Source organism: Nerophis lumbriciformis, linkage group LG34 (assembly GCF_033978685.3).
Source record: "Nerophis lumbriciformis linkage group LG34, RoL_Nlum_v2.1, whole genome shotgun sequence".
NCBI lineage: Eukaryota > Metazoa > Chordata > Actinopteri > Syngnathiformes > Syngnathidae > Nerophis > Nerophis lumbriciformis.
In genome coordinates this window covers 1,305,193-1,330,456 of record NC_084581.2, presented here as the reverse complement: position 1 = coordinate 1,330,456, position 25,264 = coordinate 1,305,193, and the positions used below count along the sequence as shown (strand labels likewise).

General features: G+C 41.9%; 3 protein-coding genes across 5 annotated transcripts; 1 reads left to right on the top strand and 2 right to left on the bottom strand.

Annotated features, from left to right (window-relative positions):
* Positions 1-1,549: 1,549 nt before the first annotated feature.
* Positions 1,550-3,093, bottom strand: pigh (phosphatidylinositol glycan anchor biosynthesis, class H). Its single transcript, XM_061929820.1, has 4 exons — positions 2,396-3,093; positions 1,992-2,201; positions 1,833-1,916; positions 1,550-1,743 (listed from the first exon to the last, which is right to left on the bottom strand). Exons 1-4 carry the CDS (start codon positions 2,570-2,572, stop codon positions 1,681-1,683), a joined length of 534 nt encoding a protein of 177 aa, XP_061785804.1. The 5' UTR covers positions 2,573-3,093; the 3' UTR covers positions 1,550-1,680.
* zfyve1 (zinc finger, FYVE domain containing 1) lies at positions 3,033-14,593 on the top strand. Its single transcript, XM_061929816.2, has 12 exons — positions 3,033-4,471; positions 4,549-4,792; positions 4,981-5,241; positions 5,303-5,517; positions 5,612-5,718; positions 8,289-8,397; positions 8,470-8,567; positions 10,703-10,820; positions 10,911-11,081; positions 12,427-12,607; positions 12,693-12,806; positions 12,873-14,593. Exons 1-12 carry the CDS (start codon positions 3,980-3,982, stop codon positions 13,106-13,108), a joined length of 2,346 nt encoding a protein of 781 aa, XP_061785800.1. The 5' UTR covers positions 3,033-3,979; the 3' UTR covers positions 13,109-14,593.
* A 137-nt stretch (positions 14,594-14,730) lies between these two features.
* On the bottom strand, positions 14,731-25,228 carry wdr21 (WD repeat domain 21). 3 transcript variants are annotated; one of them, XM_061929817.1, is made up of 13 exons: positions 24,837-25,228; positions 24,019-24,119; positions 22,158-22,315; positions 20,385-20,467; positions 20,200-20,281; positions 19,967-20,110; positions 19,809-19,858; positions 19,628-19,707; positions 17,232-17,327; positions 15,769-15,866; positions 15,512-15,694; positions 15,331-15,445; positions 14,731-15,111 (listed from the first exon to the last, which is right to left on the bottom strand). In XM_061929817.1, exons 1-13 carry the CDS (start codon positions 24,953-24,955, stop codon positions 14,882-14,884), a joined length of 1,539 nt encoding a protein of 512 aa, XP_061785801.1. In that variant the 5' UTR covers positions 24,956-25,228; the 3' UTR covers positions 14,731-14,881. The 3 variants fall into 3 exon arrangements, with proteins under 3 accessions (XP_061785801.1, XP_061785802.1, XP_061785803.1); XM_061929818.1 differs by having other exon boundaries at positions 17,232-17,324; XM_061929819.1 differs by having other exon boundaries at positions 20,385-20,425.
* Between the last annotated feature and the right edge of the window lie 36 nt (positions 25,229-25,264).

The following is a 25,264-nucleotide window of genomic DNA, read 5'->3' as shown; positions in this document are numbered from 1 at the left end:
AATTCATATTTGTGGCCGTTAAATGCAATCATTATGGTAAGTAGTGCCTAGGGGGCTCATGGAAAGCAGTTTTACATAATTAGATATTTTACACATTTTAAATGTTGCTTCTTATCCATCCATCCGTTTTCTATCGCTTGTCCCTCTCGGGGTCGCGTGGGGGTGCTGGAGCCTATCCCAGATGCACTCGGGCAGAAGGCAGGGTACACCCTCGACAAGTCGCCACCTCATCTCAGGGCCAACACAGATATATTAGTAAAACAGAATGGATCCTATTTAGAGTTCTGATAAGTACAGAACAAATAAGCAGCAACCGCTTTGACTCGTTGCCCGTTAAATGTTAGTGTGGTGCTTCCTCCTGCAGGAGAGATCATTGAACTACAGTTTCAACCTTTCTATGAGTGAATGAATAAAAGTGACCCGACATTCATTCTCTTTCACATTTTAATATGCAATTGTGGGAAAATATTTGGAAAATACAAAACAATATATCAAGTATATTTACACTAATGTATAAAGGCAATTAATATTGTTTGGCATTACATTTGTAATGTTAGTGTATTACAATCAAAATAGGCAAACTTGTCATGTTAAACAATTAAATTATTTTATAACAATAAATGACAATATAGGCAAACTTGTCATGTCAAACATTTAAATTAAATTATAACAATAAATGACAATATAGGCAAACTTGTCATGTTTAACTTTTCTTTACAGTCTAAAGCAACTATTAAACAATTGCATTACATCATAACAATAAATGACACTATTATTGCGCACATGCTACATTATTATCTTTACAAAGGCCAAATTATAACACAGCTCTTGCAGATGGCTGTTTGCAACTTTTATGCAGATGTCTAGAGAGCACAAACTTTCTAAAGTTTTGCAAGCATTATATCCCGCTCTCTTATGGCTTTCAGCACGTAATAACATAACTATGCCTGTGCGTAATGTGTGCTCGCACTTCCTGCATGTACAAGACAGTGGTGAGTAACAAGCATGAACGCCAATGAGTTATGTACTTAACAAAAAAAGATGAAATAACTGAAAACATGTTTTATATTGTAGTTTCTTCAAAATAGCCACCCTTTGCTCTGATTACTGCTTTGCACTCTTGGCATTCTCTTGATGAGCTTCAAGCACACCTGTGAAGTGAAAACCATTTCAGGTGACTACCTCTTGAAGCTCATCGAGAGAATGCTAAAAGTGTGCAAAGCAGTAATCAGAGCAAATGGTGGCTATTTTGAAGAAACTAGAATATAAAAACATGTCTTCAGTTATTTCACCTTTTTTTGTTAAGTACATAACTCTACATGTGTTCATAGTTCATAGTTTTGATGCCTTCAGTGACAATCTACAATGTAAATAGTCATGAAAATAAAGAAAACGCATTGAATGAGAAGGTGTGTCCAAACTTTTGGCCTGTACTGTAAATGTCTATACGTGTTTGTGTGTGTGTGTTAAACCATTTCTTGAATAACAAAAGCTAGCATGTGGTTTCCTTTATATAGTTTTTGGTTTGAAATGTGTGACTTCGAGCAAATTGCAAACAGACCCTTTATTATTGTGTGAATGTATTCATGCACTTTGGAAAAGGGGAAAAAACAAGAGAAAATCCTCTATAAAATAAGCAAATGTATAAAATCATGACCTGGCCTTGACTGTTGTCAGCACTTAGAGAATCTCCTGACAGCTTTTGTAAACTTTAGTCAAACACTTCAGCCTTGGCTTTGAGCTCTGCAAGACAAACATATTACAGAGTATTGTTATTTTAAGATATGTGATAACTGCAGGTGTATGAGAAGAAAGTATAGATCTATTTTCACCTGAAACAAGGGAACGATACGTGACACTCCATCAGGAGCTGAAGGGTCCTTCAGAAGTATGCAGAGGTAATAGATGATTTGATGCTGCAATGACAAACATCTCTTCAGCTCGTGTGTATATGAAGCACAACCAGCAGAAACACAATACTGCTTTATCACCAAGTAAATAGCTTCGTTGATGGCGATGTCCTTGACTTGGCTCATTTCGATGAAAGTGCTCGTTTCTCGCCCAGAGGCGTAGCTGGAGGACACCTGGATGCCCACAGTGCCGATGATGAGCACCGACTCATGATCCACCTTCACAAAGTGGATGTGGAGCATCATTCCAACCAGGGTGACCAGGATGGCACTGGACAGCACGGCGGTGTTCTGCATCAAAAAGAAAGACAACACAGCACAAATTGAATTACTAAAACTCAACATGGCAATGAAATGATTTTTATGTTCTTTGCCATATATGAGTTAGCAGTCAGAGGGGTAAAAGTTTGCAAACAGTTTTGCTTAGTGGAGGCAATATTTGACAAATCAATGCAAGATTGCTGATGATAGCAAGTCCTACTCACTTGAGTGAAGAAGAACACAGTATATGCAGCCAGCCACACACAGCAGGTGTACACCATCACCTTACCGATGGACATTTTAGGGGAGCTGACAGTGAACTCCCTGCAAAAGCTAGAGTGATTTTGACACTCCAGAGATATTGTTTTGCCACTAATGTCCGAGTAGGCTTCATCCCCCATCTTCCACAGAAGTGAAAATTAGAATAATAAAAGTTAACTGACGAAGCAAGCTAGCATTAATGCTAGGTGGCTAATATTAGGCTACTTCTATACATCCAAGGTCACCTGTATACAATTAATAACTTATCCACAATGCTTTAAAAGCGAGGAATGTCAATAACCGGTTTGATGCGACAGTAATTAAATATTCGCTACGACCTAAATAGCGCGACACGGGTAAATATGTCACAGATTATGACAAATACAGAAGTCACGGTGCTAAAAGCTAACCGAGCAGCTGATAGACTAGATATTTTCACCGGGGCATCCCGGTAACATTAAAGCGAGGGTTAGTAAAAGGGAAAACTTGTCTCCAAACGTCGGTGTACGCCGGGTATTAAAAGAAGCAAACTCTCAGATAGCCGGCGGCCACCAAGCATTTTGGGAAGGAGTTTAAATGCGGCACACATGTCGCTTGTTGTCGAAAAACAGTGTTGTTATAAGATATCAAAATCGAGCTACAATAACACAAAGGTTTTTTTTGTCAAGCGCCGAGCTAACAAAGTGGGCAATGTCCTACAATTCCCAGAATTCCCTGCGCCATCAATGGCTTTTGACCCCTGGATAATAACAGGCCGATCAGCTGATTTAAAGGCAACAACAACATCACTTCCTGGGGGTCTGATACGGAATAAATAACCCGGCAGCAAGCTAACTTCCTCACTGTCAGGTTAGTACGTGGCGCCGGTCGCTGTTTGTGATGTTATTATTAGATGTTGAGGCTAGTTTTAGACCGTGACGAGGCAGCGGTTTATAGTTAACAGAGTCAGTCGTCGTCCGCCGGACTGCTAACAACAACTGCGAGGTCAGTTGATGTAAATGGTGAAGGTTGTTTTTTTACAGTACTAGTGCTGATTATTAATAACTGCTTAATGTAATGGAGTATACAAATAGCAGTGGACAAAGCAGGTAGCATTTAGCAACCTTTTTATTACAGTGTAAACAAAGCAGAAGATGCTGGATATATATTGTTAGCTTCATTAGTGTTTTGTCACAACAAAACAACAATTTAAGCCTGCACTGCTTTTTGATAGTATTGTGTAATTGTTTTCTAAGGGGTTCATATTATATACAGTAGTGGTGGTGTTAAAAGTATGTTATTACTGCAACACTAGCTAAGTTTGAGTGTTTATTCTACCCAGTGAAAGTGACATTTGGCCAATAAATATCCAGAACAAATAAATAATACACAATGCAGAGACTTTGATTAAAGTCTATGAAAGAGGATCAACATTAGTAACTGACAAAGGCCAAAGGTCGTGGTTGTAGTGCAACTTTAGGTACAGTCGCACTGGCCATCTTTTAAAATAATATTTTGTAGTAATAACCCATCTAGTTTTCCATTATCAGCACCTCTAAAAGTGGGCCATGAGTGGTCAAGGTCCAGCTGTAGATAAAGGGATGAACACCGTACTAGTCTGCCAGGAGAGTTACACTTGTGGGGGCTCCGATGAAGCCGCGTTTGAATGCGACGAATGCAGCAGCTTGCAGTGCGCCCGCTGTGAGCTGGAGCTCCATCGCCAGGACCGCATGAGGAACCACGACCGAGTCCGGATCTCCCCGGGCCATGTTCCCTTCTGTGACTCGTGTAAAGGGGACGGCAGTGGCGGTTCTGTCACGGCTGGACGGCTGCGAGCCGCGGTGCGTTGCCAGGGATGCAAAATCAACCTGTGTTTGGACTGCCAGAAGCGAACACACAGCGGAGTAAACAAGAAAAAGCACCCTGTCACGCCGTATCCTCCGGCAAAACCCCCTCAAGAGAACAGCGTGATATCCGGGGAGTCTGAGATGGAGATCCTGAGAGACCAGTTGGACAAGGTGTACAGCTTTCTGTTAGTGGACGAGAAAGAGGAGATGCAGGTAAGTACCTTGAAATGAAAAATCTCTTGGATGGATGGCTGGGGGCTGGGTTACTCTTGTGAGGATTCCGCACGCAGGTGAAGGACGACGAGGAGTTTGTGAGCAGACTGGGATGTGGGGCCGATGAGCTCCTCAAGGTGGTCTCCATCTTTGGGAACACCGGAGAGGGGAAGTCCCACACAATGAACTACACCTTTTTTCATGGGAAGGAAGTGTTCAAAACTTCGCCCACACAGGAGTCCTGCACTGTGGGCGTGTGGGCGGCCATGGACCCTTTTCACCGAGTGGTGGTCATTGACACGGAAGGACTGCTTGGGGCTGGTAAGCACAGTTACTTTAAGAGTGTATACAAAGAATGCCCTCACAGTCTGACAGATTTGGAGCACCTCTGCAAGAAAGAGTAAGAAAATATTGCCAAGTAAAGACATGATTTTGTCATTAAAGCTAAAATATATATTTATATATATTTTAAACATTCACATTCTCTACCCTTTCCCTTTTCCACTTAGGATCTAGCCAAGGTCAGCGAACACGCCTCCTCCTCAAAGTCCTCGCTGTCTCGGACATCATAATTTATAGGACCCATGCTGACCGTCTCCACGACGATCTCTTCAAGTTCCTCGGTGACGCCTCGGAGGCCTACCTGAAGCATTTCTCCCGGGAGCTAAAAGCGACCACCACGCGCTGCGGTCTGGATGTCCCTCTGTCCACCCTGGGCCCTGCCGTCATCATCTTCCATGAGACGGTCCACACCAAGCTATTAGGATCAGGTACAAACACCAAGGTGGTGTCTTTCCATTGAAGCTTTTTAAAAGATGTTTTCATTTGTAGACAAGCCGTCCGAATCGGTAGACCGTCTCCTGCAGGAGCGTTTCAGGAAGCTGGGACTGTTTCCCGAAGCTTTCAGCTCCGTGCAGTACCGCGGGACACGAACCTACAATCCTCCCACGGACTTCAGTGGGCTACGGCGAGGCTTGGAGCAACAGCTGGACAACAATGCCACCCGCTCGCCACGGTCTGCCGGCGTAATTTTCAAGGCTCTGCAGGTCTGCTCGCGTTTGACTCCCTCCACCAAGGATCTTTGCCAAGTTGTCATCAATGTCGAGTCTACCAATGTCCCCTCTTTCCCATTCCTTCCAGGCGCTGAGTGAGCGTTTCAGTGGCGACATCCCAGATGAACACATGACCAGTAACTCCTTCTTCCCCGATGAGTACTTCACCTGCTCCTGCATCTGCCTTAGTTGTGGGTACGTATGCGTACTATTTTACTACCTCAAGAGTTTTGACTAAAGCATCCTTTAACTGCAGTCTCCTATAGGCAATGTGTGCATGGTCTTCAAAGCAAACAATCTCTAACAAAGTCAATACTGGCTGTGGCTGAAGGCAAACTCCTGATGTAGTTCTTAAAAAGAATAACTATAAGATTGCAGTAGCTACGGTACATTTGAAGTACCAAGAGCAGTCAGTAACTGGCATATTTATCGAGCTCTACATGCTTTTGAAAATGTTGCACTTTGTGTTGTATTGTTATTTAGCGTCAAGTCATCAAGCCTTATAATGCTGACTGAGCAGTTTGTTCCTTAGTGCTATCATGACATTGGTTATGTCTTTGCTGTTTTGCGCTGTATACTTGTTATATACTGTGTGGGTAACATTTCGGCCAATCAGCGTAATTTTTGCCAATTAAATTTGTCTCTGAGCGGTGGTCAAACGCATGTCAACTGTCTAATCAAAACTTATAAATGATAAATGAGTTATACTTGTATAGCACTTTTCTACCTTCAAGGTACTCAAAGCGCTTTGACAGTATTTCCACATTCACCCATTCACACACACATCACACACTGATGGCGGGAGCTGCCATGCAAGGCGCTAACCAGCAGCCATCAGAAGCAAGGGGTGAAGTGTCTTGCCCAAGGACACAACGGACGTGACTAGGATGGTAGAAGGTGGGTATTGAACCCCAGTAACCAGCAACCCTCCGATTGCTGGCACAGCCACTCTACCAACTTCGCCACGCCGTCCCCTATGTTTGTTTCTTGTGTAGACGAAACAGGAAAAACATGTAACAAAATATCAATTTTGTATTGCTCAAACGGCACAACTGTAATCCTTTCGAGTAGTTCAGACTTACTTCCTAGTTCTGTTTACAGCGCTAAGCCTTCTGGGTAATGTAGTATATAAATATTTACTTACTAGTTTACATGTATCTATATATTTAACATTTATTAACCCTGCGTAAAACATTAAGACCATGTTTTCATCTGTAATGCTGACCTAGCAAAGAGGCAGCATGTTGAAGTGTGATAACATTTACAGTGGGTACGGAAAGTATTCAAAACCCTTTAAATTTTTCACTCTTTGTTTCATTGCAGGCATTTGCTAAAAAAAAGCCTAGAGTCTTTTTGAATATGATATCACATGCTTGGCACACCTGTCTTTGGGCAGTTTCGTTCATTCCTCTTTGCCCATTCCTTTTTGTAGCACCTCTCAAGCTCCATCAGATTATGAGAAACAAAATTCTCTGGTCTGATGAGACAAAGCTTGAACTCTTTGGCGTGAATGCCAGGCATCGTGTTTGGAGGAAACCAGTTACTGCTCATCACCAGGCCAATACCATCCCTACAGTGCAGCATGGTGGTGGCAGCATCATGCTGCGAGGATGTTTTTCAGCGGCAGAAACTGGGAGTCTAGTCAGAATAGAGAGAAAGATAAATGCAGCAATATACAGAGACAACCTGGATGAAAAGCAACGCTTCCCATCCAATCTGATGGAGCTTGAGAGGTGCTGCAAAGAGGAATGGGTGAAACTGCCCAAAGATAGGTGTGCCAAGCTTGTGGCATTGTATAAAAAAAACTTGAGGCTGTAATTGCTGCCAAAGGTGCATCAACAAAGTATTGAGCAAAGGGTCTGTAATTTGAGTTTTTTATTTTTAATAAATTTGCAAAAAATTTCTACATTACATTATTTTTCTGTCAAGATGAGGTGGTGAGTGTACATTAATGAGAAATAAATACTTTTTTGATTTTAGCACATGGCTGCAATGAAACAAAAAGTGAAACATTTTTGTACCAACAAAAATTAGAGCAATCACTTTCAACAGTTCACAAATGCTCTTAATATGCGGGGGTAAATGTATCGGAACATAAATAAACGTTCCACTTTTTAAGTGTAAAACATACACGGAGATTGTCTGCAACTTGTGGATGATAGAGCAGACAACAGAAAATAAGGAAGCCTTTGGTGGTGTTAGGTGCAAGATTACTGTGTGCAGACAAAGTTTTTTGTGTTCGGTGTCTTTGAGAATCTTGCACCCATCGATTTAAGAAAACATGATGAACGCAATCTATCTACTTTGGTGTTGTTTCTTTCTGTAATTATATTTAATTATCACTATTAAAAGTTACAATTAAAACAGTACAATCATTTGACAATGACCTCTGAATATGTGCTTCTACTGCCATCTAGTGTCTACTTTTTAGTCTTTGTGGTAAAAATGAGTAAAACATCAATACAGTATTTATTTTCAGATTTTTGTTGAAATCCTGTGCTTTTTGATGTTACGATTACAATAAACAATTAAAAGATTGATTATAAATTAATCAAATAAAGTTGATTAAATCCTTAAAATGTGCTACTTTTGCCACAACTTTCTGAAAAAGTTGCCGTGAATTCAGGCATTTTAGGCACAAAAAAAAAAAATCCAGAATCCACTGATATATATATACAGTAATGACTTTTCATATTTCAGGAATAGCGGATCTCCAAATGTTGCCTGCATTTATTGATAGTATCTTTTTTTTTAATCCATTTTAGTTCAGGCTGTAAGAGAAGCATGAATCACCTCAAGGAGAGACTCGAACACGAGGCCAAGCATCGCTGCCGCTACTCAGCACAGTATGACAACCGCATCTACACATGCAAGGTAAGTGCATGTTTAAGTTGTTCATGTTAAACCGTTTGATGAGGATATGAACACCTTAACCAAACATTGCAGGCCTGCTACGAGAGAGGCAAGGAGGTGATAGTGCTTCCCAAAACGACCGCTTCATCTGACTCGCCGTGGTTTGGCCTGGCCATCTACGCCTGGTCTGGGTGAGTCAGGAAGTCTGTATGACAAACATGCACTTAGAGGTAACTTCCAAAAATGACACACTCCAGTCTGGCTCACTATGATGTTTCCTTGGCAACTTACTGTCCTACAAAGCATAGAAAGGACAGGGAGATATAGCCAGAAAATCGTCAGGCAAAGTAAAACAGGCTGATTAGGGTCGTTATTTTCCACAATATAAAGATTATGAGTCAAGCTTGTCTTATTAACTGTCGCAACTGAGTCCCTGCTCTGTATTTTGCTACATTTAAAACAACTTCTTTGTGTTGTACATAACATGTAATGGTGGTTCTTTGGTCAAAATTTTGCATAGATTATGCATTACAGACCATCTTCAAGATACTTACTGACCGTCTCTTCAGAATGCGTCGTTTTGTGGGCGGTCTTATTTATGAGGCTCAACTTTGACTGCGTCTTCTCCCCGTCAGCCATGTACCGGTAGTAGTTTTTAGTGCGTCCATATGATGTCTACTGACAGATTGATATAAATTATAAAAAAACGTTACTTTGTATTAGAAAAGGCAAAAGCGGAGGATGCATGTGCTTGTACGAGCCAGTCTGCTCCACAACAAGAGGATAGAGAAAAATAAGGAGTTTATTGACTGCAGCATCGGACTACTATGGCGGTAAAACTTAAACTTAACCATACATGGAGATGTCCGCTGACGTCACAAATGGGGAAAAACAGCTTGTTTGGAGGAAGTATAAAAGGAAGACAAAATTATTTTGATTTCAAAATGTTGGGACTTGCGCAGAAACCAAATGCACAAAAACATGTACCAATAGGTAAGAAAAGTTGGTTTTGCATGATAGGTCCCCGTTACATATACAAATACACAACAAACTATTTTTACTTCAGCATTAATTGGCATGCTGGTGTCATAGGCCATGGTGAAATTCAGTACACTCGGCCATGTCAGCAGTTATAAATACCACAACAAGAAAATAAAACACCATCATCTGTTGAGTCGTGTGGGGCACTTCTGCACTTGCCCCGAAAGCGAAAAGGCTACTGCTTACTGTATTGGCTCTAGGGTTGTCCCTATCCAGTATAAATATCTGTCCGATATCAGCAAAAACAGGATTATATAGGTCTGCATCTAAAATGTCCGATATAAACACTCTCATACAAGCAGTCTGTTCTGCTCCTGCGAACACCTTTTCTTGCGAGCTTAGCAGACAGAAAGCATGTAGTCTTTACTTCAAAAGACTGTAAAACTGAACATACAAAAATAAAGTATGTCAGTATAATATACATGACATACAAAATAACTTCTGTGGGACTTTCCAACATAAAAAAATGCATTATAACAAATGCGGTAAGTCAATTCTAATAATTAACATTAGGGATTTTACATGGTGAATTTAACACTTCCAATTTTGGCTTTCAAAACTACAACTAAGATGCATGTCACAATCAAACAGCTGGTGTGTAGTAAGTACAATATTTACAGTATCTGTTAAATACTTATTAGGACTCAACAAAAGACAAGACTGGCACATTCAACTTAATGGCAAAGACTACGGTACTTCATCACTACGGCAACACACCTAGGACAAACTGAAACAAATGCGTACTTGCAAAGAGTGAGTGGAAGAGTGGCCGTGCGCGACCCGAGGGTCCCTGGTTCAATCCCCACTTAGTACCAACCTCGTCATGTCCGTTGTGTCCTGAGCAAGACACTTCACCCTTGCTCCTGATGGGTGCTGGTTAGCGCCTTGCATGGCAGCTCCCTCCATCAGTGTGTGAATGTGTGTGTGAATGGGTAAATGTGCAAGTAGTGTCAAAGCGCTTTGAGTACCTTGAAGGTAGAAAAGCGCTATACAAGTACAACCCATTTATCATTTATTATTTACTTAGACGTGTAAAAAACAAAATATAACAACTTGATAGTAGAGTCCATTCCAGACACTGCTCAAGAACTTCTATCAGCAGTGCCAGGATCCAGCATGTTGCGATGCTGATATTTGATTGATATCAGTATCAGCCAATAGTCAAGGTTGCAATATTGGTATCGCATTGGATGTGAAAAATGTGTAACTGGACATCTCTAATTAGCTCAATTTAAAGGTTTGGGTGGTTACATAAAATACTATGAGTCAATGTTGTTTGTTCCAGCTATGTCATCGAGTGTCCCAACTGTGCAGTGATTTACCGAAGCAGGCAGTACTGGTACGGAAACCAGGACCCGGTCGAAACGGTCGTACGAACCGAGATCCAGCACAACTGGCCAGGGGTGAGTTAGTTGCGGATGCTTTGAATTACCCCCACAATGCTAATGATCATGTGTCCTGTTGGAATATTGATCTAACTGCTCTTGTTTCAGTCTGACAGCTTTCTAAAAGACAACCACAACGCCGCCCAGAGGCTGCTGGACGGAGTCAAATACATTTCCCAGTCGGTGTCAGAGCTCAGTGTCAAGCCGGCCAAAGCAGTCACCTCTTGGCTGACCGACCAGATCGCTCCCACCTACTGGACACCCAACTCTCTCATCGTGGTACTGTGACGAAAACGCACAATAGATAAACATACATTAGTACCTCAACTTACAAGCTCAATTGGTTCAGCGACTGAGCTCTTAACTCAAAACACTTCTATCACATATCAACTTTGCTCATTGCTTCTGCCTCCCAAAACAGCACAATTTTAACATGTAACATGCCTTTTAGAAGGAAAAACTCACTTTTAGATAAGAAATGAAAACAATACAATACATTACTAAAGTAGTACTGTACTAATGTAATTCAGATCTTATCATGGGAAGCAGACTCTTGTAGGTATCGCCTACCAGCTGCTTCTGTCACAATAGGAATTATTCTTGTTGGTTATGTTGCACACTGACACCCTTGAGTGACAGACCAGAGAGGTCAGAGTTGACTGCAAGCGATAAGTATGTCTGTTTACCAAGGGCAATTCTCGATCGTCCAGTTTGTGAAGTCAGGATTAAACAGGATTAACTGAAACACGTCAAACAGTATCAGCATCTTCTCAAGATTTTTATGGATAAATGTTCGTCCTTCAGACGTTTGTTGCTGCATGCTGCGGGGGATGGCTGCAGCTTCTTGTAACAATTCTGCAGTCGGGCTGACTTGCTGGCTTAGCTAACCTTTAGGACCAACATTCCCTCTAAGGTGCGTACCTCCCCAATTGCGCACTGCTCACGCGTCCTCTGTGCACAGCAAAACTATGCACCGTACAAAATCGAATTCCATTTGAACTGTATTCAAAATAAACACATAACAATTTATTCAGTATGATTTTACAATGCAACTATCAGTGACAGGTGACAACAGATTGTTCGTCAACACTGTTCAATTATTGTAACGTCTGTCGAGACGCTTTAAGGAGGACAGGAATTCCATCGATAACTTTATTAAGCAAAACTGGTCATCGTCTGCCGTACAAACCAGGCCGAAACCAACTCTTTGTCATATCATATTAACAGCAGCCGCGCTCTCTCTTTCTTACACCAACACATGCACTGATTGCACTTAGCCACTGATGCGTTTATGGCCACACAAAACGTCGGACAACTCCAATACCACATATAAAGTGTAAATTCCAGGTTTTTACACTATGACTCCTCAATAAGATGTGTGCTTATTCTACTGTCATTTTTTAACAATGTTAATTTATGGATATTACTCATGAAATGCTGTTACTAGATTAGGGCCTTGCATGGCAGCTTCCGCCATCACTGTGTGAATGTGGAAATAGTGTCAAAGCGCTTTAAGTACTAAGTATTAAGTAGAAAAGCGCTATACAAGTATAATTCATTTATGTATGCTGCCCCCTATTGTTCGGGACATTGCTAACGTTGACTTGTTTCGTTTAATGCGCAGCAATGCCAAAAATGTGCGGTGGAGTTCCAACCCAACGACACTAAACACCACTGCCGGGCCTGCGGTGAAGGTTTCTGTGACGCCTGCTCCTCCAAAACCCGACCGGTCCCAGAGAGAGGCTGGGGGCTCGCACCCGTCCGTGTCTGTGACGCATGTTTCCATAACAGGGGGATCTCGACTGGTATGCAAATGAAGCCTCAGGAACGGTACCCATATAAAAGAATCGTTCTTTAATACGATCAGTGATTAATGTCCACCTGTTTTAGAGCTTCTGGATGCGGCATTGGAGGAGGAAGGTGGCACTCTGATTGCAAGGAAGGTCGGGGAGGTGGTTCAGAACACCCTAGGTGCTGTGGTCGGTGCCATTGACATACCTCTTGGTGAGAATTATCCAGAAAACTGACCTGAAACCAGCGTGTTATTAACCTCCGCTGCTGTCTTGTCAGGCTTGGTGAAGGACGCCGCACGCCCCGCCTACTGGGTCCCAGATCAGGACATTCACTCCTGCTGCAGCTGCCAGAGGGAGTTCTCCGCCTCTCGCCTCTCCATCCACCACTGCCGCGCCTGCGGTCAAGGCGTGTGCGAGGACTGCTCGCAGGAGCGGCGCACCGTACCCTCCAGGGGGTGGGATCACCCCGTGAGGGTGTGCAGCGTTTGCAGTCAGAAGACTGGAGAACTCTAGCAGGAGCATCAAAACAGGACATTTTGGTGGCATTTCCAGTTTGTACTTGCAGTCAACCAGTTGGTGACTAAAGGCTACGTTCACACTGCAGGGTAAACTCTTAATTTGGATGTTTTGTTAAATGCCATCTTATTATGTAGTCATAAAGTGATTTGTAATGTCAACAAAATGTGTCCCTGAAGTGACACACATGCAATGACATCACACACAATGCAGTGTGTTCACTGAAGTAAACATTTCTTCAATTCCAGTACGTTTCACTCCTGGCACATTTGTGGCAATTTCAAGGATTTTCTGCAAATTTTTTTAACTAAATTTTTTTTGCCTAAGAGATTAATTTTGCCTCTTGCAGTTTGTGGGCATTTTCTTCAATATGTGTTTCGAGGAGCATGTGTAGGAGCAATGGAGTGATGTTGGCATGAGTTCTAAAACATATTTTCACCCATTTTGTGGTCATCATACTATTTCTTTTAGTATTTTGCCAAATAATTATGTACAACGTTCGTTGCTAGGGTGGATGAACACGACTTGATCGTTCAGACTGCAGTTGCATCAGAAACATAACTGCCTGGGTCAGATTTGACAACATTTGGAATTGCACTGTTCACATAGACATGAAAAAATTAGATACAGGTCACATATGACAAAAAATTTTACCTGCGGTGTGAACAAGGTCTATGAAAAGGAGAGAACAAGCGATATAACCAAGTTGTGGACAATCCCTACTTAGTGTTATTGTTGGGAGGAGGGTCCCCTGCAGCCAATTGACTTTGGGACAAGAGGTCGGATCACCTATCAACACAAACAGGAGTAGAGACACAACATTGCACACTACAGTGACTATACTATAGTCTGAAGACATCATTATTGTTGCAATGCTATAGTATAGCATTGCAACAATAATGATGTCTTCAGACTTTTGCACATGTATTTGGAAAGAAACATTTTAATTTTAACCTTTTTTCTCCATGAGCTTTTGCTTCCATGCCTTTTTTTTTTTACTTCTATTTTTTTAGCTAACAATCAGAACATTGTTGTACTTCACATAGATGCATTCCGACATACATATACATATTTATATATAAAAATATATATAAATAAATATACATATGTATATATATATATACAATGTATATATTTATATATACATAATGTATATATTTTTATATATATACACACATGATTACATATAAAACTACAATAACGCTACAAGCCTTTGTAGTTAGTGCATTCAAAAAAGGTGGCTAATAATAGAAGAGCTTTGGAAAGACTGTTTCACTTGTTTTATTTACAAAATGTCTTTTTTTACTTTCTGCAGTGTGACATTAGCAATATAACTTGAAGCCATCTTTGAGGCTGGAACCTCAAAACCTGTTTTGCGTTTAGTTTTTTAGCTCATTTTGAAGCTCAATCAAGGCATGATGAGAGCTGAGAACTTAATTCTTAAAAGATGCTAACAAAATCAATACTTTTTATTGTTATTGATAAAGTATATCTGCTAAAGACACAATCTCAAGGAGTACCGGTAGTTTGATATTTTTTGGGTTTAGATTTTAGGACAAGATGCTTTTGTTGCTGAGCCAGTTGCAATGTGCTTTAAGTCAGTCATGGAATAAACTGCAAACTCTTATGTTTTTTATTAACACTTTCAAGTAGATAGAGATGTAGCTAGGATTAGCTTTCAGTATGAACCACAATATGAAGATGGAATTATCAAAACGTTGCATTTTTTTTTTCTATAAAGCTAGTGTACCTAATGAAGTGTCCTGTCTTCTAAATGTCCAGCATCTCTCCACTTTCATGATAGTCTGCACTGTAAGAAAAGTAGAAGACGTCCTGCTTGACGGCCATCAGCAGGCCGGGGAGCCCCCTGCGACCGCCGATGTTGGAAGAGTAGACGACGCTGGGGATGCCGTCGTTCGCAGCCGGGTGGGGCGATGGGATTGTCCTCAGCAGCTGGCCATCCCTCAGGCTCCACAACCTGGTGTGGCAGTCTTGGCCCACTGAGACAAGAAGAGGCCTCATGAAAAACAATTTGGCACTTCTCAGATAGATTAGTTCTAGTTACATCGACGTCCCATTGGGGTTGTGAGTTTTTCCCTGCCCTTATGTGGGCTCTGTACCGCGGATGTCGTTGTGGCTTGTGCAGCCCTTTGAGACACTTGTGATTTAGGGCTATATACCGGGTAAATAAACATTGATTGATTGATTGATTCTCCTACCTGCCAAAAGAAGCCCCTCTGGCTCGCTGATGTGGACGGGAAGGCGGGTGTGCTCGTTGTAGTGGCCCCTGTACTCCTGCACTGGCTTTGTGACTCGAACGTCCCACAACTTGATCTGCACACATTGCTAAATCAGCTCAGAGTCTCTCATGGTCCCGTCTTAAGAGTCATGATTTCTGACCTGGCCCGACATGTCTGCAGCCACCAGGTAGTTCTCATCCTGCAACACACGCACACACGTGATAGCCGACTCCTGCTGGAAGCTGGTGGTCTTTGCGTCTCTGTGGTCGTTGCGTCCGCCAAGCTGTCGCAGGTCTGTCCCGAAAATCTCGCCTGATCGGCAGCCGTTAAACAGCACGGGAGTCTGGACAAAGTCAGTAAAGAGTTGCATGTCACGAGACAGTTCGAATAACAACCTAATAAATGCTCTTGACTCACTTGAGCACAAAATTGCTGAGCCAGGACGTCGCTTCCAACGCTGAGTGTTTGTTTTTGTCCCGTGACGGCATGTTGCACGATCACCTTATGAGACAGACCTGTGTGAAATATGTGAACACACACGGACACTTTTAAAAGTTAACTATTATGCAAAATGTACTTTTTAATAATACAGTAACATGTCTCTCAAGCAGGGGTGTCTAAACTTTTTTCACGGAGAGCCGCAAACTGAAAAATCAAAGGATGCGGGGGCCATTTTGATTTTTTTTTCTTTTAAAACCAGTAAAATATATAAATTATTTTCTAAGTAAAAATGGGCTTGTCAACAATGTTTTATTTCAACACTACACCGGTTTCCTCTTTTATTCCACTTTCTATGTTTTTCTAAATTCCGTTTTTTCGTAATAATTTTAGAATGTGCCGGCAGCCATTAAACGATTTGCTGCGAGCCGCAAATGGCCCCTGTGCCGCATTTCGGACACTCCTCTTTTAGAGCCAGTTTATGAGCACCAAACGTGAGAAAAATCCATTATCTTCTTCACATGTGTGAGCCACTTCTGAGAGGGGCTCTAAAACGACATCATGAAAAAAACATCCGCTTCAAATGCAGCCACACAGCTATGGTAGTGCTTAATGTATTTGTGTTTCTGTCGCACTCCTCAAGGTACGTTGTTTTATATGACAGGGGTTCTTTTGACCTTGGGGACAAACTTTTCCAGTACAGAGGGGCTCAGAGCCCACTCAAATATTAACACATAATTAGTTATCCTACTCTCAATTTAATCGTTTATTCTAACCACAGTATACAATCTTGTATTGATAATGTTGATATGAAACCTTGTGTAAATCACAAAGTTAAAGTACCAATGATTGTCACACACACTAGGTGTGGTGAAATTTGACCCATCCCCTTGATCACCCCCAGGGAGGTGAGGGGAGCAGTGGGCAGCAGCGGTGGCCGCGCCCAGGAATCATTTGTGGTGATTTAACCCCCAATTCCAACCCTTGATGTTGAGTGCCAAGCAGGAAGGTAATGGGTCCCATTTTCATAGTCTTTGGTATGACTCGGGCAGGGTTTGAACTCACAACCTACCGATTTCAGGGCGGACACTCTAACCACTAGGCCACTGAGTATCTGAGGTATTGTGCAGAAAAAATGGGAATTAACTACAAAAGTAAACTTATTCACTTACCATGTTAAAAAAAGAAAGATCAGCTAGAATAAAACAAAATGAGGAGGCAGCAACTACAGTTGACATATCTAATTAGCATTAAAGCTACAGACACACAAATCAGCGTGTTGTCAGTAGGGCTTATGACAGGCACTTTTAAACTGTCTAAATTCCAGCATTAAGGTCAGAATTTGGATAAGACACTTTCAATACGCTATTGCTGCACCTCTGACGCTTAGATATTTTACATTGTTGTAGAATATGAAACCTCTAATAACAGATTACACTGACCTGCACTGAACATCTTGTCAAACTGCGGATGTAAACACCAAGCACAAGACCAGGCTGTAGACATCTTAAAGCTGCACAGCATCCCTGGTTGATCTGCTGATGAAAAGGGACAGTTTTTCAAGGACACCTGCGCTATAATAGGAGCCAAGACAAATTATCAGGGGTGTCCTGAGCCGATATTAATATAATTTATTAGTCCAATATCCATCCATCCATCCATTTCCTACCGCTTATTCCCTTCGGGGTCACGGGGGCGCTGGAGCCTATCTCAGCTACAATCGGGCGGAAGGCGGGGTACACCCTGGACAAGTCGCCACCTCATCGCAGGGCCAACACAGATAGACAGACAACATTCACACTCACATTCACACACTAGGGCCAATTTAGTGTTGCCAATCAACCTATCTCATCAAAAAAAACATCTAGTATGGGATTATATGTGTTTGCATGTAAAATGTGTGATATAATCTCTGATTCAAGCAGTCCTGCAGCGTGTTAACATCTAAATGTCCCCCAATAAGCACACAAGGTTGGTCTTTTCTTGTATTGCGGCAGGCAATAGGCTACTAGGAGGTAGATGTTATAAAACATCCAAGCACATAACTGAACAATAATGTAGTCTAAAACAGCACATTTGTCAATATAAACGAGTATCAAATAATTATAGTTGCATATTACTTATACATACAAAGTCTCCAAGGTAAAAGCATATTAGAAAGTATCTAGTCACAAACGTGTCCGCATCATTAAATTTACTGCGTCATGAGCTTAACTTCATGAATCATTGTGACCATTATGTGTCGTCCCCAATTAAAGACAGCAAATGTCCATTCCAGACCTTTATTAATACATAGGTTAGTGTCCTTATACCAACCATTATTCTTTGTTTGACTAAATTTACTTGATGAGACCTTTTCTAACATTCCACACTACAAAATAATAAAAGTATATATGAGTCCTGCTGATATCGTATCGGGATAATATCGGTATTGACCAATATTTAATTTGAAGTTTCAATATCAGTATCATATAGGAAGGGGAAACGTATCAGGACATCCCAGCATATTATGATCACTTTTGGCACTACATCCTACTGACAGCAATTTCTGATATTCTGATGTTCTTGTGTTGCTGAACACAGCAAAAAAATAGAAAGAAAAAGAAAACAATTTAGAGTGCAGTTGTTACAACATACACTACATTGCCAAAACTATTTAGTCACCCATCCAAATGATCAGAATCAGGTGTACTAATCACTTGGCCTGGCCACAGATGTATAAAATTAAGCACTTAGGCATGGAGACTGTTTCTACAAACATTGGTGAAAGAATGGGATGCTCTCAGGAGCTCAGTGATTTCCAGCGTGGAACTGTCATAGGATGCCACCTGTGCAACAAATCCAGTCGTGAAATGTCCTCGCTCCTAAATATTCCAAAGTAAACTCTCGGCTTTATTATAAGAAAATGGAAGAGTTCGGGAACAACAGCAACTCAGCCAGGAAGTGGTAGGCCACGTAAACTGACAGAGAGGGGTCAGCGGATGCTGAAGCGCAAAGACTTTCTACACAGTCAGTTGCTACAGAGCTCCAAACTTCATGTGACCTTCCAATTAGCCCACATACAGTATGCAGAGAGCTTCATGGCCGAGCACCTGCATCTAAGCCATACATCACCAAGTCCAATTCAAAGCGTCGGATGCAGTGGTGTTAAGCATGTCGCCACTGGACTCTAGAGCAGTGGAGACGCGTTCTCTGGAGTGATAAATCACGCCTTTCTATCTGGCAATCTGATGGACGAGTCTGGGTTTGAAGGTTGCCAGGAGAACGGTACATTTCGGACTGCATTGTGCCGAGTGTGAAATTTGGTGGAGAAGGAATTATGGTGTGGGGTTGTTTTTCAGGAGTTGGGCTTAGCCCCTTAGTTCCAGTGAAAGGAACTTTGAATGCCCAAGGATACATTTTGGACAATTCCATGCTCCCAACCTTGTAGGAACAGTTTGGAGCGGGCCCCTTCCTCTTCCAACATGACTGTGCACCAGTGCACAAAGCAAGGTCCATAAAGACATGGATGACAGAGTCTGGTGTGGATGAACTTGACTGGCCTACACAGGGTCCTGACCTGAACCCGATAAAAAACCTTTGGGATGAATTAGAATGGAGACTGAGAGCCAGGCCTTCTCGAATGGTCATAAACACACTCCGCAACCTTGTGGACAGCCTTCCCAGAAGAGGTGAAGCTGTAATAGCTGCAAAAGGTGGACCGACATCATATTGAACCCTATGGGTTAGGAATGGGATGGCACTTCAAGTTCATATGAGTCAAGGCAGGTGGCCATATACTTTTGGCAATATAGTGTTTATGTGAGAGAAAATATGGGGATGAAAAAAGTGATGTAACCTGGGCTGAAGTTGCTGAAGAGTGAAGCCGGGAGTAAAGTAACACAGCCGGGTGTGTCCGCCGCCCCCACCAGACACAGCCTGACAGTAGGTCAAGGGGCACACTATAAACAAACTGCTTGTAGGAAGCAAGAAAGATGAAAATCAAAAAGTACACAAGTTACACAACATCTGAAGGATACAACACGTGAGAGTTTGGGTAGTTGACAGAGGCCCAGCAGAGGCAATTCACCTGGAACAGAATAAAGATGAATTTACAACAACTACGATGACATCTAATGTAAATCTACAAGTTGATTTTTCATTTCAATAGATTGTGCATGATTGGATTGCAAAATGCCTTTTGATTGGTCACATAAAGGTTGTCACACGTTTCCACCCTCAAAGACCCACGTCTGCTGCTGCTGAAGCTCAGAAAGCCGTAGCTGCAGCCGCCGTGAGACATGTCGTTGACTGTCAACACTTGCTTGCAGGCAGAGTCTGCCTGAGGAAGCAACAAGTCCAACAATACTTCAAAATCGGTACTTAACTGCACTTACAGTCTGAAAAATTTGCTTTGGCGCAGTCACTGACCATGATGTGCCGGAAGTTGTCCGAGGTCTGCGTCTGCAGTCTGTGGCGTCTCATGGCGCTTATCTTCCCCTCATGGACCCGCCTGCAAATGCACAGGAGCCACAGTAACACACTTGGACAATGCTCATCATGGGTAGTTAATGATTTGTGGGACACTTCATTAGGAACACATTTGTCTTCAGTACCTGCAGTAGGACATGTCAGATAGAAGGCCAAGACGTTGTTCCTGCAGCAGCAACAACGTGTTCAGTCCTGCTCTGGGGGCTTTCTATGAAGAGATAACACTCATTTGATTTGCTCACATTTGAGTCAGACCCTCCAGGATTTTGCCATGGTGCCAACTCACGCAAGTTCCGCAACTTCCCCGCAAATTTGGATTCATTATTGTCGTTTTCGCCAATCTCCTTTGTCCCAGAGCAGCACTTACATGCGCACATCAACTGTCTAATAGGCCACCATACCAGAATTTCAGTAGTCGATACGATATCTATGAATTTCCACGATTCTAGATACCTACTCGATACCACGATAAAACAAACAAATTGAAGCTATGTACTTTTATATTTACTACTTTGTTGAAAAGTGTTTAAAATTGTCAAGTAATTGAGACCACTTTGCTTCAACATTTTCTTGCATATTTTAAATTGAACAACCAGCTGCCAGGAAGTAACAATGCGTTTTTTTTAGTTTTTTTTTAAATGTAGTGTTCTAGAAACTCCCATTAAATCAAAACAATTAATACTGTGTTAAATAAATATGATCATAAATAACAATAGTCAACTATTTTACATTTTAAAAAGAACAGCAGTGATGTGGATTCTTCAAGTACAGTATATAAACCAATATTTGTTTTTATTATTCTGTCAATATGGTAGTAGTGTGACATGTTATTTGTAATTAAATAGGCTAATAAAAAATGCTAAACTATTTATTTAAAGATACATCTTTGTTTTTATTCCCTATTAGTGTCAACATTTCAGCATTTTTTCATCACATTATGCATGTTTGCTCTATTTTAACATTATTGTTGTTTATTTCTACAGTGTGCAATAAAAAAAGAGCTGCATTCCGCAAATGTCCCCCAGACCAAACTTAACCTTCCTGGTGAAAAAAGTAAAGCAGCGGTGTTCAAAGTGTTGCCAAATGACATAAGAGTGTCTCTAAGCTGTTTTCTTAGCACTTATGGAAGTGAGAAAGGTTGGCTTCACGTTTTTGGAGGTTTTCTGGCTACTGTGGTGATGCACACTCCCTGGGCTTGTGGTGGCAGGCCTCCGCTCTCACTCACGCAGAGAACACTTTTGTGACCACTTCTATCTGATTAGTGAATAAATGCATGACACAAGAAACACTTCTCCTTAATTTTTAATATATGCCTCTAGGGGCTAAAGTGCATCACAGATCCTTTCTGCTACATCTTATTCTCTGGCAAACTAGGCGCGTATGAGATGTGTTGTAAAGGCCAAGTTACGCCACACTTAGAGTTATGCTACAATGACACTCTTCTATAACAATTTGTTTATGAGCGAGCGCGAACCAAAAGTGGCAAATCTGCATTTGTGACAGACTTTCACGTATAAATACATAATTGTTCTAAAGACAAAAGGTGCTCTTCTCCGGCGCTGACTCAGTGCTCATACGCCGCAGAAAAGTGTACAGTATTCAATAATGGCGATGCTGAAAAAAATGTGATATTGGTATTGACTTTCTGTTGAAGTAGTACTTTTGACAACCTTATTGTCTACCTAATCAACAGTGTACCGACATCACCCACCCTAGTCCTCACAAAATCACAAGTTGTCAATGTTATTGAGGAAAAAAAAGCCTCAAAACATGAGAACTTTTGCTTTGTGAGAAAGCTGCCACGAATTCAAGCATTTTAGAGCGCAACAATCGCAAAAAAAGCCTGCAATATCCTGGAGAGACTGATGAATGTCGGTCTACGTAGGTCAAATTAGTACTTTTCTGCTCTTGGCATCCTCCACCAGCATCCTGTTTCTCTCCTTCTCTCGCTCCTTCTCCTGGAGATGCTCGCGGGTCAAAGGGTTGCAGTTGTTGTGTCCCGGCAACAAGCGGAAGTATCGGTTCTTCTCCGGGTCAAAGTAGAAACCTGGTAGTTCTGTTGGGATGTAACGATTACTGGCATTAACAATAAACCACGGTAAAACTCCTAATGATTAGGATTAACATTTCAAATTAAAAATATTATGAAACTGTGATTGATAACCACAATTCCAAAAACTCATGGACTTGTGATACTGCTCATTTCATGGAGAACAAAGTTAGAGCCACTAATTGCTAACTGATAGCTACTAGACAACTGGTGCGCTAATCCCTAAATGTTAACATGAATAAAAGACATTTTTACGTCGTACCCCAATCAAAACTTGTATAAATAGATTGCTGTCTGAGCAACTAAGATATTCAATTGTGCACATCAGAGTGGTAAATATGTTTGTGTATGTGAATGTGTATCTGTGGGGCAGTAGCCTAAGCAGAGAAGCCCAGACTCCCCTCTCCCCAGCCATTTTGTCCAGCTCCTCCCGGTGGATCCCGAGGTGTTCCCAGGTAGGCTGAGAGACATAGTCTCTCCAACGTGTCCTGGGTCTACCCCGAGGCCTCCTACTGGTCGGACGTGCCCTAAACACCACCCCAGGTAGGCATCTGGGGGCATCCTGATCAGATGCCCAAACACCTCATCTGGCTCCTCTGGATGTGGAGAAGCAGCAACTTTACACTGAGCTCCTCCCGAATGACAGAGCTTCTCACCCTATCATCTCTAAAGGAGAGCCCTGCCATCCGACGGAGGAAACTCACTTTGGTCGCTTGTAAATAAATAAATGATAAATGGGTTATACTTGTATAGCGCTTTTCTACCTTCAAGGTACTCAAAGCGCTTTGACAGTATTTCCACATTCACCCATTCACACACACATTCACACACTAATGGCGGGAGCTGCCATGCAAGGCGCTAACCAGCAGCCATCAGGAGCAAGGGGTGAAGTGTCTTGCCCAAGGACACAACGGACGTGACTAGGATGGTAGAAGGTGGGGATTGAACCCCAGTCACTAGCAACCCTCCGATCGCTGGCACGGCCACTCTACCAACTTCGCCACGCTGTCCCCCCGTGATCCTGTCCTTTCAGTTATAACCCAAAGCTCATGACCATAAGTGAGGATAGGATTCTTTTTTAAATTATGTTTAATTCGGGCCTCACTATGTCTAGCATTAAAAGATTACAGTTGGTACAAAATGCAGCTGCTAGACTTTTGACAAGAACAAGAAAGTTTGATCATTTTACGCCTACACTGGCTCACCTGTCCTGGCTTCCTGTGCACTTAAGATGCGACTTTAAGGTTTTACTACTTACGTATAAAATACTAAACGGTCTAGCCCCATCCTATCTTGCTGATTGTATTGTACCATATGTCCCGGCATGAAATCTGTGTTCAAAGAACTCCGGCTTATTAGTGATTCCCAGAGCCCCAAAAAAAGTCTGCGGGCTATAGAGCGTTTCTATCCGGGCTCCAGTACTCTGTAATGCTCTAGTGGTAACAGTTAGAGATGCTACCTCACCAGAAGCATTTAAGTCCGATCTAAAAACTCATTTGTATACGCTAGCCTTAAAGTAGACCCCCCTTTTAGACCAGTTAATCTGCCGTCTCTTTTCTGCTCTGCCTCCTCTCCTATGTGGAGAGGTTGTTAGGTGACCACAGATCTTGCGCTATCAATCAATAAACTTTGATTGATTGATTGATTGATAATACACCGAAGTGAGATGTAGGTAGTTACACAAGTAAGATTGACTTTAATTCACTAACCAGGTGCTGCACTGCTGCTTGACGAGGAAGACGAGCTAGATTGGTCGTCAGATCTAGTCTGAGTGCTTCTGAAAGATCGACCTCCATCACCACACCCATTCCTGTGAATAGAAGTCAAACTTTTACAATTGATATTTACATAACTTGCTGTCAGTGCTCCACAGATCAACATGTGTGCAATGTTCTAACACAGTGATTCTCAAACCGTGATCTTTGTGGTACACCAAATAATCAATTGATTAACATAAAATGTGTTATTTTCCTATATCCAAACACAATGTTACTGTTCAAACTGTGTTACAGTGGCCAAAAATATTAAATATACTAAAACCGCTGCCTTGTTTTGAATGAATGCTTAGGCCTACTACGCTACTGTATTTGAATGTTGGTCATTATGGTGGTACTTAGAGAGCTAAGTTTTTTCTACCATACCCATTGTTATGAATAGATGCCAAACTTTTACAATTGATATTTACATAACTTGCTGTCAGTGCTCCACAGATCAACATGTGTGAAATGTTCCAGCACAGTGATTCTCAAACTGTGATCTTTGCGGTACACCAAATAATCAATTGATTAACATAAAATGTGTTATTTTCCTATATCCAAACACAATGTTACTGTTCAAACTGTTAGTGGCCAAAAATATTAAATATACTAAAACCGCTGCCTTGTTTTGAGTGAATGCTTAGGCCTACTACGCTACTGTATTTGAATGTTGGTCATTATGGTGGTACTTGGAGAGCTATGTTTTTTCTAAGGTGGTACTTGGTGAACAGTTTGAGAACCACTGCACAGAAACAGGTCCGTAAACGCACCATCGGTCGTCCCATGAAGGTCTTGGCCGCTTTCCTTGGTACCGTCCACGGTTCCGACTGGCTCCTTGTCCTCTTCGCGGGCCCCGACCTTCTCTTTCTCTCCAGTTCCACCTTTTCATCACAGCTTGCGTCCTTTCTAAACGGAAGCCACGTTGTTGGGGTTGTTGTGGTCGCCCATTCACCCTAACTTCAGACTGCTAAAGTTGGGCTGCACAAAAACTTCAAACTAAGATTTTAAAAGGGGCGCTCATATATTTAACAATGAGGTTCACGTCAGAGCTAAAAAAAATGCCATTACTGTAGTTATGTAGAAGTAAATGGCATAGATTTAGGATAAAAACGAGCTTCCTGGCAGTTAGAGTCCGCCATGTTGTCCCGCCTTCAAATGATAGTGATTGGTCAATCGTTCCCCGTAGTAAATGACGTAA

Coding starts and splice junctions, on each gene's coding strand:
- pigh (XM_061929820.1), bottom strand. CDS start 2,572: ATGGGGGATGAAGCCTACTCGGACATTAGTGGCAAAACAATATCTCTG. Junction 2,202..2,395: donor CTGTGTTCTTCTTCACTCAA/GTGAGTAGGACT, acceptor TTTTTGATGCAG/AACACCGCCGTGCTGTCCAG. Junction 1,744..1,832: donor GTATCGTTCCCTTGTTTCAG/GTGAAAATAGAT, acceptor TTTGTCTTGCAG/AGCTCAAAGCCAAGGCTGAA.
- zfyve1 (XM_061929816.2), top strand. CDS start 3,980: ATGAGTGGTCAAGGTCCAGCTGTAGATAAAGGGATGAACACCGTACTA. Junction 4,472..4,548: donor ACGAGAAAGAGGAGATGCAG/GTAAGTACCTTG, acceptor TTCCGCACGCAG/GTGAAGGACGACGAGGAGTT. Junction 10,821..10,910: donor TCCAGCACAACTGGCCAGGG/GTGAGTTAGTTG, acceptor CTCTTGTTTCAG/TCTGACAGCTTTCTAAAAGA.
- wdr21 (XM_061929817.1), bottom strand. CDS start 24,955: ATGAAAAGGTGGAACTGGAGAGAAAGAGAAGGTCGGGGCCCGCGAAGA. Junction 20,111..20,199: donor ACAACTTCCGGCACATCATG/GTCAGTGACTGC, acceptor TTGCTTCCTCAG/GCAGACTCTGCCTGCAAGCA. Junction 15,112..15,330: donor AGAGGGGCTTCTTTTGGCAG/GTAGGAGAATCA, acceptor TTCTTGTCTCAG/TGGGCCAAGACTGCCACACC.